Source organism: Eumetopias jubatus, unplaced genomic scaffold (genome assembly GCF_037043125.1).
Source record: "Eumetopias jubatus isolate StellerSeaLion01/CBP00866 unplaced genomic scaffold, mEumJub1_p1.0 scaffold_2, whole genome shotgun sequence".
In the NCBI taxonomy this organism is placed as follows: Eukaryota; Metazoa; Chordata; class Mammalia; order Carnivora; family Otariidae; genus Eumetopias; species Eumetopias jubatus.
Window position 1 is genome coordinate 122,866,975 of NW_028274808.1, and position 19,211 is coordinate 122,886,185.

General features: G+C 35.8%; 1 protein-coding gene across 1 annotated transcript in view; it reads left to right on the forward strand.

The window, feature by feature from the left end:
• Positions 1 to 19,211, forward strand: part of STPG2 (sperm tail PG-rich repeat containing 2) — a 517,945-nt gene that overhangs the window by 464,295 nt on the left and 34,439 nt on the right. Inside the window, exon 16 of the mRNA XM_088020218.1 lies at positions 18,957 to 19,012. Within this exon, the coding sequence (XP_087876344.1) occupies positions 18,957 to 19,012 (56 nt within the window). The remainder of the gene's footprint in view (positions 1 to 18,956; positions 19,013 to 19,211) is intronic.

Sequence of the window (19,211 nt, forward strand, 5' to 3'; positions counted from 1 at the left end):
TATTACAATTTCTTCTCAGATTTTTTGGAACCTAATTAAAATTTAGTGCATCAATTCTAATTTTTATAGATTGGATGTCTAAGGCTCATAAAGAGGAATAAAGTTTCTTCTTCTTAAAAACATTAATGGAAACTTCTGCTGCATTATGTAAATTTGCATCTGAAGCTTCTTAAAATTTTCTCATGAATTGGAATTAATTGGTGGATTTCTTTTAGCTTCATATCCTTCATGTAGTCAAATTATACTTACTGAACTTTTTTCTACTAAAGCCCTTTTGTTAATTTAAATAACAAAGCTCCTCACTGGTTATTTAGGAAAAGAAAACTAATCAGAGGGGGTTAGTGAGTAGTAATGTGACATTACAAATATATCAGAAGTCAGGTTCCAGGACTTTCTGTAAATCTTCCTACTTTCTTGTAATCCCAGTATTATCTGAAATAATTTGTAATAGCTTTTAAATTTGGTTTTAAATTTTTGAATAGGTAGAATATAAATGCTTATTAAGTGAAAAACACAAGTTAATAAAATGGGAAACAGCAAACTATTTTGAATAGCACAATAATACTGAGTTGATTTTTTATTGATAGACTATATTTTTATTATTCAATTCAAACTGTTATCTAATATGCATTTTGATTATTTTGACCCATGGATTACTTAAAAATTTATTGCCTATTTTTATAGTTTCTATTTTTCTGGTGAAATTCACCATCTTGTCATTGTTTCTTGAACATATTAAGCATCATTATTTTAAAGTTTCTTTTTTTTTAAGATTTTATTTATTTGACAGAGAGAGACACAGCGAGAGAGGGAACACAAGCAGGGGAAGAGGGAGAATCACACCTCCCGCTGAGCAGGGGGCCCAATGCGGGGCTTGATCCCAGGACCCAGGGATCACGACCTGAGCCGAAGGCAGATGCTTAACGACTGAGCCACCCAGGCGCCCCTATTTTAAAGTTTCTGTCTGATAACCTCCATGTCCTGATCAGCTGTAAGTCTGTCTTTATTGTACCTTTTTTACTATTGGTCCTGTTTCTTGATCTACCTAGTAACTTTTGATTAATCACAGATTTACTCATAAAAGGTTGTAGAGTCTCTGGATAAAAATGTTCTTTCTCCAGAGAAAACTCACTCTATTCTAATGCAGTCACAAAATAGGGCAGATTGCTTCAACTGGATCAGTGACTGAGCTGTCTTGAGGTGAGATTGCCATCTGTAAATATAAGGCTATTTTTGGTCCACACTCATACATTTCCACAGATCCTAATAGAGAGCAAACTCTTTTCTAGGTCTCCTTGTCTTGCTGAACCTGAAATCTTGCCGGTCCTCAGAATTTGAGACAGCTAAAACTCTTCTCTGCATTATGGCTCTTCTCCATCTAGCTCCTAACTCATTTTTCTCAACAGCTTTCAAATTTATTAATTGCCACACAGCAAAACTGTCAAACATTGGGCTAACTTTTTGTGCCTCTGTTCTCTCGGGAATCTTGGCTCTTCAACACTGGCTATCTTTCTAGCCCCATTTCCTATTTTTTCTTCAGCTCTTTGAGATTGCTGAATGCTGTCTGGCTTTTGGCCTCTTAGCAGCTATCAGCTGCCTGGCTTCTAAGTCTCTTTGCACTAAGAATGAGCAAGTGTTTTCAAAGGGAAAAGCAGTCAGGAAAATGTTGGGCTCACTTCAGTTAGCTTCTTTGTCTTGGGATATTGTGCCATCAGATCTTTGGTGCCTCAGCAGCTCTTTATTAAATTATCTGCCTTTTCTAGTTGTTTTCTGTGGAAGTTTTGATATGCAATAAGCCATTCCATCATGGCAGAAAACAGAAATCTGAGTGTTTAGTTTAAAAGAAATACCATATTTGATATTTTTCAGGAACAAGCTTTCTTCACTTAATATCTTTAGGAATCTTTTTATGACCAAATCTGGATGGATATACCGGTAGATAAATGACTTCCTTATTCTGGTTTAATTATGAAATAGTATAATTATAGTATAATGAATTTAGTCATTTGCCTATTGTTAGAGGTTTAGGTTATTTCCAGTGTGTGTGTATGTGTGTGTGTGTGTGTGTGTATACAATTATAAATGATGCTTTGTGAAACATGAATATTGTGTATATAACTAGAGATGACATTACTAGGTTACATATGCACGTTTGAAATTTTTGTTGGATACAACCAAATTATTTTCTACAAATTATTTAGTATTTTACCAGTTTTGCCACATCCAGTCAATATGAAGTATCAGTACATTTAGCTTTCCAAATATAATGAGAAAAATATGGCATCTATTATTTTTTTGTTCAGCATTTTCCTAATTACTAGTGAAGTTGAATATGTATTTACATGTTTATTAGTCATTTATATTTCTTCTTTCAAGAATACCCCTTATGACACCACACTAATAAAAGAAAGGATAAGAATCATGTAATCATTTCAATAGATGCAGAAAAAACATTTAACAAAGTACAACATCCATTCATGATAAAAAATCCTCAACAAAGTAGGTTTAGAAGAAAGATACTTGAACATAATACAGGCCATACATGAAAAACCCCAGGTAATATCATCCTTAATGGGGAAAACAGAGAGCTTTTCCTCTACAGTCAGGAACAAGACAAGGGATTTTGACTCTCACTGCTATTATTTAATGTAGTACCGGAAGCCCTAGCCTTGGCAATCAGACAACAAAGAGGAAAAAAAAGGCATCCAAATCAGCAAGGAAGAAGTCAGACTTCCACTATTTGCAGATGACATGATACTCTATGCAGAAAATCCAAAAGACCCCACCAAAAAAATTGCTAGAAATGATACATGAATTCAGTGAAGTTGCAGGATACAAAATCAACATACAGAAATCTGTTGCATATCTCTACACCAATAATGAAGCAGCAGAAACAGAAATCAAGGAATCAGTCCCATTTACAATTGCACCAAAAACCATAAGATGCCTAGGAATAAACCTAACCAAAGAGGTAAAAGATCTGTACTCTGAAAACTATAGAACTCTATGAAAGAAATTGAAGAGGACACAAAGAAATGGGAAAACATTCCATGCTCATGGATTGGAAGAACAAATATTGTTAAAATGTCTATACTACCCAAAGCAATCTACACACTTAATGCAATTCCTATCAAAATACTACCAACATTTTTTCACAGAGCTAGAACACACAATCATAAAATTTTCATGGAACCACAAAATACCCCTAATAGCCAAAGCAATCTTAAAAGAAAAGCAAAGCTGGAGGCATTACAATTCCAGACTTCAAGTTATATTACACAGCTATAGTAATCAAAACAGACACATGGATCAATAGAACAGAATAAAAAACCAGGAAATGGACCCCCAACTATATGATCAACTAATTTTTGACAAAGCAGGAAAGAATATCCAGTGGAAAAAAAGATAGTCTCTTCAACAAATGGTGTTGAGAAAACTGGACAGCAACATGCAAAAGAATGAAACTAAACTACTTTCTTACACCATATACAAAAATAAGTTCAAAATGGATGAAAGACCCAAATGTGAGACAAGGAACCATCAAAATCCTACAGCAGAACACAGGTAATAACCTCTTTGAAAACACCGGCCATAGCTACTTCTTACTAGACATGTCTCCAGAGGCAAGGGAAACAAAAGCAAAAATGAACTATTGGGACTTCATCAAGATAGAAATCTTCTGCACAGCGAAGAAAACAATCAACAATACTAAAAGGCAGCCTACAGAATGGGAGAAGTTATTTGCAAATGACATACGTGATAAAGGGCTAGTATCCAAAATATATAAAGAACTTATAAAACTCAACACTCCCAAAACAAATAATCCAATTAAAAAATGGGCAGAACACATAAACAGACATTTTTCCAAAGAAGACACCCAGATGGCTAACAGACACATGAAAAGATGCTCAACATCACTCATCATCAGGGAAATACAAATCAAAACTACAATGTGATATCACCTCACACCTGTCAAGAATAGCTAAAATCAACAACACAGGAAACAACAGGTGTTGGCGAGGATGCGGAGAAAGAACCCTCTTGCACTGTTGGTAGTAATGCAAACTGGTACAGCCACTTTGGAACAGTATGGAGGGTCCTCAAAAGTTAAAAATAGAACTACCCTAGGATCCAGCAATTCACTACTAGGTATTTACCCAAAGGATACAAAAAAATACTGATTTAGAAAGATACATGCACCCTGATGTTTATAGCAGCACTATCAGTAATAGCCAAATTATGGAAAGAGCCCAAATGTCCATCGACTGATGAATGGATAAAGAAACTGTGGGGTGTATGTATATATGTGTGTGTGTGTGTGTATATATATATATATATATATATATATATATATATATATGAATAATATTACTCAGCCATCAAAAAGAATGAAATCTTGGGGCACCTGGGTGGCTCAGTTGGTTAAGCGTCTGCCTTCAGCTCAGGTCATGATCTCAGGGTCCTGGGATTAAGCCCCGAGTTGGGCACCCTGCTCAGTGGAAAATCTGCTGCTCTCTCTCCCTCTGACCCCCGCCTCATGCTCGTGCTCTCGCTCACACTCTCTCTGTGTCAAATAAATAAATAAATAAATAACCTTTAAAATAAAAGAATGAAATCTTGCCATTTGCAATGACATAGATGGAGCTAGAGACTATTATGCTAAGTGAAATAAGTCAAAGAAACACAAATACCATAAGATTTTACTCATATGAAGAATTTAAGAAACAAAACATAGAGGGGAAAAAGAGAGAGGCAAACCATAAAATAGACTCTTAACTATAGAGGACAAACTAAGGGTTGCTGGAGGGGATATAGGTGGGGGTATGGGCTAAATGGGTGATGGGTATTAAGGAGGGCACTGGGTATTGTATGTTAGTCGTGAATCACTGAATTATATACCTGACACTAATATTACACTGTATGTTAACTAACTGGAATTTAAGTAAAAATTTGAAACTATAAAAAAGAAGAATGTCCTTTATATACTTTTCCCAATTTCCCAGTGACTCTTTTTTCAAGTTGATTTATAGGCATTATATGTATATTTTAAATATTACCCGCTTTCTTATTATGCATTTACAAGTATTTTCTTCATGTCTGTTCTTAATTTTTTCTTCTGGTGTGTCATAGTGTCTCATGGTCACATCACCCATTTTGCTTGTTAATTTATCAACTTCTTTCAATACAGTTAAACATTATGACCTATATGGTTGCTCCTTTTTATTTACAAAATATCTGGATTTTTATGTGTATATCCTAGTGTATTGTTAACTTCAATGAATTTTCAGAGATTATTTATAAATAATGTGTTTTTTTCCTGTTTGTTGAGGAAAAAGCTTCTTTCTTCTTTTTATTTCCGTCTCTACTTCTCACTCTGCCGCAGTTTCTAACTCTCTTCTGGATAATCATCTCCCTTCTCCTTCCCCCAAACCCAAAGCCCTGCTGTGAATGTATGTTTATGTTAACAATGTAAGGGCCTCATCGATTAGATTAAGTTAATTTATTGTGATAACCCATCAAATTTACTTAAAATTTCCTTTCACTGTCTCTTAATGTAGAAAGACTTTATATGCTCATTAACTTTCTTAACTGATATCATCAATTTCTTTCCAAATGTGTTTTAGTTTTTATCCAGTTTGGGGAGATAATGTGATCTCCAACTATGATGGTAGACTTTTACATTTCTCCTTGCATTTCTAACATTCTTTTTCCTGCTGCATATATTTTGAAACACTATTGTTAACTTGATCTAATTTAATATATTTTATATTTGTTGATTCAATCTTTTATAAAAATGAAGTGTAATTTTTTTAATTTAATGCCTGCTGCCTTGAAATTTGTCTATTAATATTGTCATTGCCCCTTCTTTTGTATTATCTTACCTCCTTATTCTTATTTTTTTGTGGTTTATTTTTAAGGGTGCCTCATGTAAACAGTCTTTATCTGAATTATTTTTTAACTTAATATGAAATGTATATATTAAGAAAAGCTTTGTTAACAAATAATTTCCATATTTCATTGGCTTAAAAAAACACAATTTATATCTGGTATATTTTAGATGTCTATAACAGGTAGGAAGTCTCTTCTCATTGTAAATATAAGGGAACCAGACTAAAAGGACCCACCCATCTCATTGCCAGTCACTGTACCAGAGGGAAAATGATGCTCTGGAGGGTCTTACATCATCCATTAAATGCTCAGTAAACAACCTTTCCACTTAAAACCCATTGGCAAGAACTAATTATATGACTCCATTAATCCAAAGTGGGGATCAAGAAGCAGGTAATGAAATCCTACTATGTGTTTGAGAAGCAGGGAACAAAAGTATTAGGTTAGCTACATAAGTGTCTACCAAAGAGGGTCTCTGCTTTGTTTCAAAAACTTGGCGCCTGGGTGGCTCAGTCAGTTAAGCATCAGAATCTTGATTTTGATTCAGGTCATGATCTCAGTGTTGTGAGATCTGTTCAGCAAGCTCAGAGTCTGCTTGAGATTCTCTCTCTTCATCTCCCACTGCCCCACGCCCCTGCTCTCTCTTTCAAATAAATAAACTAATTAATAAATAAACAAATAACAAAAACTTAGCTCATTCACCATGGTGGTGATTCATGATATTTTTGACACTGTTCCTTCAGCCTTATTTTATGCTTACTATTGAGCATATTTTTTTATAATTTGTTTTTACCTTTCTACCTCCAATTTGATCGATTAAATTGGGGTTGATACTAACAGTGATGCTAATCACTATTGGCAAAAGTAGGCTGAAAATTCTAGATTTTCCTACTCACAAGTGTATTTTAAATAGTAATTTGTAATCCAAGTTTTTGTTATCACAAATTATTAATAGGCAGTTTTTTTTAAACTATAGTATAAATTAGAATTTCCCTTTTTTTTGAATTTAAGATTACTCTTACTGGGCCTAAGGAACATATGTAGTAGGAGCAGTTGGCTAAGTGTGCCTTAAATTTATACTTATCCAAAAGAAAGAAACAATTTAAGAGGAAATGAGTTGTTCAGAGCTAGAATTTTGTATACAAAAATTATAATTGGTTTAGAAATCCTAGTATTTAACTTAATATTTTAACTTATTGTCAAATATGAAATTGGTTCAAATAATCTAAAGGAAAAGGAGGATTACCTAGAGAATCCTAAGTTGGTAACTCCAGAGGTTTTAAAGATTTTATTTTATTTATTTGAGACAGAGAGAGAGAGAGAGAGAGCACAAGAGGGGGCAGTGGGAGAGGGAGAAGCAGACTCCCTGCCGAGCAGGGAGCCCGATACGGGACTCAATCCCAGGACTCTGGAAACATGACCTGAGCCGAAGGCAGTCGCTTAACCAACTGAGCCACCCAGGCGCCCAAACTCCAGAGGTTTTAAAATGTGGCACTACTTTAGTAAATTTACCATTATCCAGGGCCTGAGCCTCAGCTATTTTATTTCAGAAATTTTATTTTCTACTATGCCCGTGGCAGATCAGATTCAAGGGCAGACTCATGTTAACCATGCTCAGGAGACAGGTATATAAAATTCAAATATCAATTTACAGTAAGACCTATGATTGCTAAATGTACCGAATAAGGAAAGCTACATGGGAAGCCTAATTATAATCAAGGTACCAGTCTATAAATTACGGTAAGAAATACTGCTATCCAGGAGACCAGATACTTGAGTCTTGTATTTAGCACATTTTCTCCTTAGGTGCCACATGAGCAACTATATTATAAAAATCGAAAGATGGTTTGGTGAGCATATAATCAGAAGAAGGCAAGTTATGTGATTTGAAGTTTGATAGCCTCAAATTAAGATGCTTCTTAAGGACCATGAGAGTGTCTTATTCATTTTTGTAATCTGATTGCATGGAACATGCTAGTGATTTTTTAAAAAGTCTGTTGAATGAATGAACACTCTATACAAAAGAACACAGATATTTCAGATGCTAAAAAAATATTTTATTTGCTGTATTGAACATATTGCCTTAAAAGCATATTATTGCTAACAACAATAGTAAGGGGAAAACATCTGTAAAAATAGTAGCTAATCAACTTTCTATAAAACTTCAAAATGAACACAACTATCGAAGGTAGGACTGCCCATTACATGACTTTAGGAGCACCATTTAGTTAGAATAGCTTATGCCCCCTGGAGTTGCTCGGTACAGTAGAACTCACCTGTAGTTAGGTTATTTTTACATTTAGAGATGAGGAATAAGAAAGGTAAAGTGGATTATTCAAAATATGTGCAACTATTATAGACTAGGTGCTGAAATTACATATTCATAAGAGATAACTCCTTATTAGAACAATATCAGTGCACAGTTTCAATGGACAGTTATTGAAATAATGCCTTCAAGAACCCGGGATCTTTGCATTTTCTAGCATGTAACCAATAAAATTTGGCTTTCTCAACCTATATTCCTTTGTACCTGAATCTCTCTTTGTTTTTTTGGTTGCTGTGGTTGTAATTGTCTTTTCTTTTCAACTATTATTTCAATAACCATTATTCCCAGAAACCATCTTCCATTGAGGACTTTCAACTTCTATTTTCATCTTCTGGGTTAGATAAATTGAGTGTTTTGAAGATAACATATTTGCTGATGCTGTTCATTGAAGGGGTGATAGTGAACAAAAAGCACCAGAGAGTAATCATTTTGAAAAACAGGATGAATGCTGCTTGAGGAAAGGAAAGGTGAGTCATTTAAAATACTCCCAAGGATTTTCCAGAGGGTGACAAACCAAAAGAAAAAAAGAAAGTTTTAGGCCCTTTGCTTGTCTTTGGGTCCATCCTGAGTAAATGCTTTGACATCTGGTTGGATTGGTACTTGAGTATGCTCTTATTTTATTGGCTACTGTAGGCTGAAGATCCAACTCAGATTACCTAAATGAAGAAATACCTCTGTCATATATCACCATTTGTAACTGACCTTTTGTGCTTGGGCTTCAGTTTTTTAGCTCTGTTAAAAAAAAAAAAAGAAGCCTAGGGACACTCAGTGGCTCAGTCGATTGTGCATCAAAATCTTGATTTCCCCTCTTTCCTCTCGGGTCATGATCTCAGGGTTGTGAGATCCCACCTGCTCAGTGGGGAGTCTGCTTGAGTTTCTCCCCCTCCGCCCCTCCCCCCAGTTCGTGTGCACACTCTCTCTCTCTCAAATAAATAAATAATTCTTTTCCTATATAATCCAAATTCTAAGATACATTTTAAGGAAGTAACCAGAAAATAAAGAAAAAGTGCACAGAAACATTCCTCATATGATTTTGTATAATTGTGAATATTTTTGAAAATATGTGAATATTCAACAAATTCGAGACAATTGCACACACTATGATTTGCATATAGTGGATTAGTTTATTAAAAGGTTGTTTATTGGGATGCCTGTGTGGCTCAATCGGTTAAGTGTCTGCCTTCAGCTCAGGTCATGATCCCAGGGTCCTGGGATTGAGTCCCGCGTCAGGCTCCTTACTCAGTGGGACTGCTTGTGCACTCTCTTTCTCCAACAAACAAAGAAAATCTTAAAAAAAAAAAAAAGGTTATTTATTGAATACTTAAACATAGGGAGATAATTTGTTTTGCAATATAAAGTATGGAAAACAGAATTATAAATTACATTTTAATTTTTAAAACCATGCATACTAAAAGCTTATAAAAATACACAGGAATATTGGCAACAATTATGATTAGGTGGATGGTATACTTTGAAATATGCTTTCTATTTTCTTGCTGTTCTAATTGTTTTCAAAGAAGTATTTTTTAAAAGTAAATATTATTGAAATATATGGAGTCTCCTCATTGGAAACAAATCTAAATTATTCATAAATGTATTATCTATAACTCCTATTCATAGCATCTGACTATTTCTGTGGTATAAATACTTCCACCATGGCTGATTATAAACAACTACTTGGTGGAAATTCTAAAAATTTAACAGTTGTTCTGTGAGCTGATATGAGCCATTCTAACATTCAGGAATCTGATTAATCATCCTGAAAACTAGGTATATAAAACGAAAGAAGAGGTGAGGTGATGAGCGCGGAGGGCGGGAGCAACCCTCCCTCCTGTTCTCCCTGGGCTCCACAGCAAATTTCTGAGTAATGAAGAAAACTTGAAACTGTTTGAGAGATGCAAGAATCCAGATGGCCATGGGCACAATTACAAAGATTGATCCTGTTCCAGGAATGGTTAGGAGTATGACCAACCTCAAAGAGTGTATGGAGGAGGGTTATGAAACCCCTTGATCCTAAGATTCGGATCTGGATGTGCCTTACTTCTCAGATGTTGTAAGCACATCAGAAAATGTAGCTGTATGTGTCTGGGAAAACCCCCAGAAATTTCTTCCTCTGGGAGTTCTCTATAAAGTAAAAGTATATGAAACTGACAATAATACTGTAGTCTATAAAGGAGAATAGCTTTTAGGAGTTAATACTGTGGAAAGATTAATTTCTTTCCATATTTATAAAAGGTCTTTATCCCTCAGACTATTAAGAAGTCATCACATAATTGTTATACCTCCACCTTGTGTTCTGGAGTGCCTGATTTTTTGAAATCATTGTGTGTTAAGACCTGATGTGAATTCAAATCTATTTGAAAACCAAACTTATAAAACATCATGAGTATCATTTAGTCTTTTATCTATAGATTAAAAATCACTTTATTTTCTGTTAAAAAATAAATAAAAATAAAAATAAAACGAAAGAAGCAGATATTTATAATCTTTTGTAACTGAATTATCCCCTGGGTAACCAAATAGCATATAAGGACATCTCCTTATAAATAATTATTTCAGCTATAAATGAATATTCAGTGATAGAGTTAACTAACACAACTTTTCTTTTTTTAAATTTAATTTTATTTAAATTCAATTAACATATAGTGCATTATTAGTTTCAGAGGTAGAGTTCAGTGATTCATCAGTCACATAAAACACCCAGTGCTAACACTTTTCTGTCCTCAGTGAATTCATGGATCTAAATTTTAAGTATCAATGGTCGGGGGTGGGGGGGCGGGCAGTTCACACAAGTGAATGACATAGACAATGGTCCCTGCTATTAATTGTGTGGTGGGGGAGAAAACAGCCATTAAAGAAATGTTTTCAACTGTGATTCAATTTAATCTGCATGTAGTGATCCCCTCCATAAGTTATACATTTTACTGTTCCTCCCACTAATTCTATTACTAGTGCTATTTTTCTTTGTCAGCGTTTGCATTATAGACTGTCCTGCGACCCTAACTTTTCTAGATGGTTTTCCCTAGTTCCCTAAAAGAATTCAATACTTACCATCATCCCTTTATGAACCATGTTTATATCATTAAAACACTTTTTTTAAATTCTCAGTTTTTGAATCATCTTTTAGTTGTCTGGATTTCAATACCGTATAGTTAAGTTTTTAACCATTCATGAACTCATGGGCACTCACATGTTGTCTCATGTATGTGAATGTTTGACATTTGCCTTTAGATCCAAAGGTAACTTTCTGGTCTTCACTCATTCATTCTTTTCTCATCAGAAATTTGGAGACACTGTTTCTCTGTATTCTGGATATTAAATGTTGCTTGATGAAATTTGGGGCAAACTTGAATTTTTTTTTCTTCTTGAAATTAAGTTGCATTTTCTGCCTCTATGCCTAAGTAATTCCTTACCATGGACACAGAATAGTTTAATCAGAAATTTGTCATTTGCTAATGTTCTGTTAAAGTTCTTTCTGATGTATAGTGTATTATCCTTATTAGTTTCTCTCTTCATGTCAGAGAATGTGGTTGTATTAGATTCCTTTTTTTTTTTTTTAAGATTTTACTTATTTATTTGACAGAGAGAGACACAGCGAGAGAGGGAACACAAGCAGAGGGAGTGGGAGAGCAAGTAGCAGGCTTCCCTCAGAGCAGGGAGCCCGATGAGGGGCTCGATCCCAGGACCCTGGGATCGTGACTTGGGCCAAAGACAGACACTTAACGACTGAGCCACCCAGGCGCCCCTGTTTTTTAAATTTTTTATTCCATTTACCAGATTTCCAATAAGTAATTTTTGTATATTTGATCCTCTCAGTGTGCCTACTTGCCATCATCTCTCAATGAGAATCTTTAATATGTTTCTATTTTCTTTTAATTTCCTATAATTGCCTCAAATATTTTCTTTATGTCACTTATTTGACTTTTTATCATGTTTATTCTGATTCTTGCTATTTCTAATCTATACATTCAATTTGAATATTTTGCCTCTCAATTTCCTTAGCTGTGAAATCTTACATTTCAACTCATTTTGTTATCTTTCATGTTATCTGTGTGGTCCATTTCAACTCCTAATTTCTCTAAATTCTTCTATATCTCTAGGCTTTTAGTCCCTGGATTAAGTTTCATGTAAATTCTTTGTGTTATTTTGCATGTGATATTTCATTCTTTGTTTGTTTTTGTCTTTTGCTTCTCTCCCACCTCGAACCTTTTGTTTATTTTCTTTTTTCCCTATTATGGTATGACTGAATAGTTCACATATGCTATGCACTTTCAGATTTTAAAAAATCTTAAAGTGGGCAGCTTTGTTCAGATCTTATATTTGCTCTGATTTATGTGAATGAATTATCCTTGACACGTTTTTCACTTTCTAAAGACTATTTTCTCTGTTACTATATTTAAAGGCTAAATGCTGTGATCTACATACTTTCTCCCCTTGCGCATTTGGTAGTGTTCGTGAGTATTTCTTGTGCCTGTTTAAGGCCTGCTCCCTCACTGTGCGCTAGACCAGGCTCCCTCTCACTCAAACACATGTCTTCAGTAGTTCTCCTCCTCCCTTTCATCATCAACGTTTGTTTTCTTCTAGATCACCCCAGCAGCAGACAAACTTATATATCACATTTTTAAAAAATGTTTCTTTAACCCCTCATCCCCTCCAGTCTCTGTTAGTCTCCGTTTACTGCAAACTTTCTTATAGTTCCTATAGTCATTTTCCCCAACTCCTGTCCTCTAAGAGTCCCTTGAGTCTAGCAGACTCTGAACTGTCTACATTTGCACGGAAACCACTCTTCTCATGGCCGACAGTAACTGCCATGTGGCTAAGTCCAATGGTGAAGTCTCAGTCCTCATCTTACGTGTTAACAGCATTTACCATATTGACACCCTTCCTTGAAACTTGTGTGCATGACATCCAGATGCCATCCTACTTCATTCACCATATATGTTTAATTTCCTTTTCTGGTTCCTTCTGATTTCCCTTATTGGAGTTCTCTTAGGCTCTGTTTTTCAACTTCCTCTTCTCTATTTCACAACCTTGGCATCAGCTTTAAATACTCTATGCTGACAAAGTCCTGTGTTTTACCTCCAGTTAGGATCTCTCTCTCCCTTTTTTTTTTAGAGAACTACTTTCTGTTACTTTTATGGACAGAAAATTCAACAGTGTACATTTAGTTCAGTTTGGTGGCCAGTTCTTGAAACTTTGCCTTTTCCAATTTGGCAATGTGATCCACTGACATCGGACCTAGGATATTGCCTCCACAGTGACTGTGGATCTCATCATATCTCTCATTGTAAGTTAGTCCTGATGGCTTCCACCAGCTTAGCTAGAGTTCCTTGCCTTCCAAGTTAACCTGTGTGCAGCTCACAGTGGTGCAGGTCTTCCTGTGGACCAGATGGCCCAGCCTGGCCTTCCCCTTGATAATGCAGTAGGGAACCCCCATCTTACAAAACAGGGTGGGCAGGAAGACAGCCAGCTCAATGGGACCCACACCATGTGCAATCAGTACCAGCTGAGCCTTCTTGTTTTCCACCAATGTGATGACAGTATTAACCACAACTTGAAGGACAGGGGGGCCTCTTGGTGGGGAGATCCCCTTTGCCAGCAGCTTTCTTCCCAGCCCGGGCTACCAATCTCTGCTTCTTCTCTTGCTTTGTCTCTGGTCTGTATGTGTGGGCCAGGTTAAGCAGTTGAGCAGCTGTTTGGCAGTCCAAGGCCTGGGTGAATTGGTTAATCCTGGGAAGCACTAAATAGCAGCTGGATATAGGGGGCTATTTGGCAAAGTGGGTGAGGTCCCTTTTGGGTTGGATGTCCTGTCCGATGCCAAAATTCTTAGACCTTTTCTTACTAAACTCCAAACATCAAATCTCCATTTGGATGTCTAATGGGCATTTCAAAATTTCCATATCCAAAACCAAACTTCTGGTTTGACTCCTCTCTTTCATATCTTCATATACTCAGTCAGAAATTCTATTGGCTCTACTTTCCAAATATATCCAAATTTCAACCTCTTTTCATAAATCTCTGCTCTACCACTGTCATCCTCTTTTCTCTGAATTATTGTTATAACCTCCTAATGGGTCTCCTTGCTTCTACACTTACTCCTCCTAATGTCTTTTATCAGGACCATGGCCAGGATGTGCCAATTAAATTATAAATTAGATTAAGTCTCTCCTCTGTTCACAACACTCAATGGCTTCTTTTCTCATTCCGTGTAGAAGCCAAAATACTTACAATGGTATAAGGCCTTGTGCCATATGCCTGCCTCCACCTCCAACCCAATTACTCTTTTTTTTTTTAAAGATTGCATTTATTTATTTGAGAGAGAGAGAGAGTGAGAGAAAGTGAGAGAGAGAGAGAGAGAGAGAGACAACATGAGCAGGGTTAGTAGGGGCAGAGGGAGAAGCAAACTCTCTGCTGAACAGGGAGTCCGATGTGGGGCTAGATTCCAGGACCCTGGGATCATGACGTGAGCTGAAGGCAGACGATTAACCGATTAACCGACTGAGCCACCCAGGTGCCCCACCCAGTTACTCTTTTATCTAACCTTCTAACCTCCACCTAGCTCACTTCATGGAAGTAATACTGTCCAGCTGGGTTGTTTCCACACTTGCCTCTGCACCTGCTGTGTGTGCTGCTTGGAATCTCACCTTCACCTGTGCACATAGTTCATTCCCTAACTTTCTTCCAGTCTTTGCTCATTTGTCATCTTCTCTCTCTTCTCTCCTTTAATTTTTCCACTCCATTTATCATATTCTAATAAGCTGTAGACTTATTTGGATTTTGTTTGTTTTAAAAAAGTTGTTTCTAGGGGTGCCTGGGTGGTTCAGTCGTTTAAGCCTCCGACTCTTGGTTTCAGCTCAGATCATGATCTCAGTGTTCTGTGATCGAGCCCCCTGACAGTCTCTGTGCTCAGCGTTGAGTCTGCTTGTCCCTCTCCCTCTGCTCCTCCCCCCCCTTGCTCTCTTGCTCTCTCTCATAAATAAAAATAAAATCTTTAAAAAAATAAAAGAAATAAGAAGTTGTTTCTGTTATAAACTCTGTCAAACTAAATATTTTTGTCTGATTTGTTTACTACCATTTATTCGCTGCCTGGAACAGTGCCAGATACATCATAGGTTCTCGATAAAGAATGGTTGAATGAATGAATAAAAGAATGAACTGTAGAAGAGCTAGGACTCAGCTGCAGCTTTGTGTAATCTGAACTGGGTTCTTTTTCTTATTGTTTTATTAAATTCCATGTCAGAGCCCACTCACCCCAGCATAAACTGTGGCACTCCCATAGTTTTTAGATCTTTTACTTAACTCAGTATACTATCCTGGAATATGGAAAATCCTGGTGATATTTTCTCACTCTGCTCATGTTTCCCTGCATCATGTAAGTTATTTTTACTTTCTTGGATTCATTCTGATTTTCCCAGGGCTGATGAATCACTCCAGCTAGCTTTGCTTAAAATTAGAAAGTGTTGATGAGAATTTCCAGAACTTTCTTGTCTCATCATTTCCTAAGTATTGCTTTTCTGGGGGAGATGGGGCAAGGATGATTTTTTTTTAAACTAAGATCATCTGTGTTTTTTATTGGTTACTACTTTTTTAGGTTGGGCATTTCATTGTATCTCTTTCATAGTTTGGATCCTGCTGGTGAATTTTGTTATTTCTACTATTTTTCTTCATTTTGTTAAATATTGAAGGAGGGAGATTTTTTGGTACTGCTTTAATCCTCTATCTCTGCAGGAAGTCTATGTATTATATTTTATTTTTAGAAGTGCAGCAGTATTTAAAAATAATTGAGAAATTTGTGCTATTGGCATGTTTTTGTGTCTTTGTTTCTTATTTTAGTTAAAATGTGCCATTATTTGTTGCAAGTTTCAGGACCATTATGATATTTTTTTTTCAGGCTGCTTTTGATTTTTCTAGCTGTAGATTTTACTGCAAGAATTTTAAGTAACATTTTCCTAAACTGTATGATTATGCATTTTTCTTTTGTTTCATACATGAAAGCAATTGTTTTGTGATTTATAAAAGTCTTTATAATTAAATAACAGCAATGGTCAGCAGTGTTACATATAATCAAAAAAAAAAAGTCTTCTCAAATGTTAAAGAGATCTTTATAAGGAGGTTTTTCTTAAACTTCAGAATACAAAAATTGAAGACATGAACTTTTTATTAATATTCTTTTACTACCTTACATGAAAATGACAAATATCTTCAAAAATACTTCACTCACTTAAGCAACATTACTCCTCATGGACACATTCTGTGCTATTAAAAATCTACCATTTAAAGGTGGGTAGCATGGTTTGCTTCAGAAATTAAAATTGAGTCATAGTTTGGGAGTGCCTAATGCACCACGGACCCACAAGACTAAATTGAATATTTCTTTCTTAAAATCCCTTTACTTAAGAGGATTAAGAGTACACTTATTGCGATGAGCACTGAGTAATGTATAGAATTGCTGAATCACTATATTATACACCTGAAACTAATGTAACACTGTATATTTATTATACTGGAATTAAAATTTAAAAAATATTTAAACATAAAAAAACACTTCACCTAATAAACAAATACCTTATTTACATGCCCTCATTTTCAGAAACAGAAAAGGTCTGTGGGATTCTGATTTTTCTCCAGGGGTGCTTAGCAAGGACTGTCTATAACTGCTCCTTCCTACTCCCCTTCCTGCACATGGTCAGGGGAACTGCTTCCCAGGCTATTACCATTACAATTGTTAAGCCTTAGCATCTAGGGCGCCTGGGTGGCTCAGTTGGTTGAGCGACTGCCTTCGGCTCAGGTCATGATCCTGGAGTCCCGGGATCGAGTCCCACATCGGGCTTCCTGCTCAGCAGGGAGTCTGCTTCTCCCTCTGACCCTCTTCCCTCTCACGCTCTCTATCTCTCATTCTCTCTCTCTCAAATAAATAAATAAAATCTTAAAAAAAAAAAAAAAGCCTTAGCATCTATAAATTACACTGAGGCAACAAAAGAAAATGAATAAGACATAGAGATAATGAAAAAAAAAGGAATCAGGAAAATAAGTACATGAATATGGAAAGAATGGAAAAATTCATAGTGATAGCTTGCTAGTTTGTTTTCTTTATCAATATTTTGAAATCATATGCATTTCTCAGACAGATATACTATACCATAGGGTTCTCTAGGAGTGTAGCAAAAAGAAGAAACTATGTGGCGTGGATACATGGAATATTACTATTTACATTGCTAATTTTTTTAAAGTTCTAACTCAGCACAGCATTTTTAAATTTTTTTTTAAAGATTTTATTTTTTATTTATTTGACAGAGAGAGAGAGAGAGAGGCAGGCAGAGGGAGAGGGAGAAGCAGGCTCCCCACTGATCAGGGAGCCTGATGTGGGCCTCCATCCCAGGATCCTGGGATCATGACCTGAGCCAAAGGCAGACACTTAACCCACTGAGCCACCCAGGCGCCCTAGCACAGCAATCTTTTAATTATAGTTTCTAAGTATAATTTTATGTTGTGTATAAGATAATTAAAATTAATTTAATTAGCTAACAGAAATGTACATTTAAATTGGAGACTTTAAAAGAAGTTTATTTCTATTAATTCGATTTCTTTTGGTAGATGATTCCTCAAAATCTGAAAAATAATTTGGAAAGGATATGATAGGGCAGAAAAGAACTGCCTTTTCCAATTATATTAGAACTTATCCAGAACATGTATATCAATGTTACATATTTTGTTTATGTAACCTGATCAATAATGTTAAATAATTGATGTTTATTAAGTTACTAGTTTCTTTAGATGCTATAGTAGAATGCAATTGGACATGTTGTAAAGGACTTGTTTATCAGTTTTGCATAACTAATTCTAGCTTTTTGAAGTTCGAATTGGCAAGTAGTTCAAATCATATATGCTACGTGCATGTGTTTTTTCTGCTCTGTTATCCTTAAAACTAGAAGAAGATAGCAGGAAGGGAAAAATGAAGGGGGAGAAATTGGAGGGGGAGATGAACCATGAGAGACTATGGACTCTGAGAAACAATCTGAGGGTTCTAGAGGGGAGGGGTTGGGGGGATGGGTTAGCCCGGTGATGGGTATTAAGGAGGGCACGTTCTGCATGGAGCACTGGGTGTTATACGCAAACAATGAATCATGGGACACTACATCAAAAACTAATGATGTAATGTATGGTGATTAACATAACATAATAAAAAAACTGGAAGTAACGGAAATAAGTTAAAACTGTTTCATCATTTTTATTTTAAATAATACTTATTTTTCTTGTATAACTCATTTTGAATAATACCTTTTTTGTAAAATAATCAGAAGAATTTCTGATTTAAAAAGAAAGATGGAGTTAACCATGAGAAACTGACTTTATGTTCCTTAGCATTTTAATATGAATGCTGCTTTCTCTTTCCTCATGGAGTCATGAGCTCCTGTCTCAGGTATAACAGCATAAAAACAAACAACTTCTGAAAAAATATTTGGCAGAGAAAATGAATGCCCCATGCTGAGTCTCATCTTTTAGGAAAGTCAAAGTACAACCAAAGGTATATTTGTAAGAGATTATTAGATAAGAGAAATGATTTGCACACCGCTGGGATACACATACTTCTCTGTGGGAACTTCCCTCAGAGCCCGGATGTTTCCGAGAGAATGCGGTAAACTGCACAGGTATCTACGCGTGCACAGGGGGCATGTGGATGACTTTCCAACAGAAGGATCATTTTACTTTCCAAACCTAATGTTTTCTTGCTACCTTGTAGATTATGCAATATATTTCACTGAGTTACCATGGTAGTGCAGTAATTCTCAGGCTAAAGCTTTCTCATGAAACAAAGCTTACTTTTTTTTTTTTTTTCCTAGCGTTAGGAAACATTGGACTGAAAAGCAAATCACAATCTTTCGAGACTAGGTGCACGCTGTGTAATTCTGAGTTCAGCATGGGTCTTGGGGGGGGTGTTTAATAATTTGTTTTTCCTGAGGCAGTTCTATTTTGTCTACCTAGAGATACAAAAAAC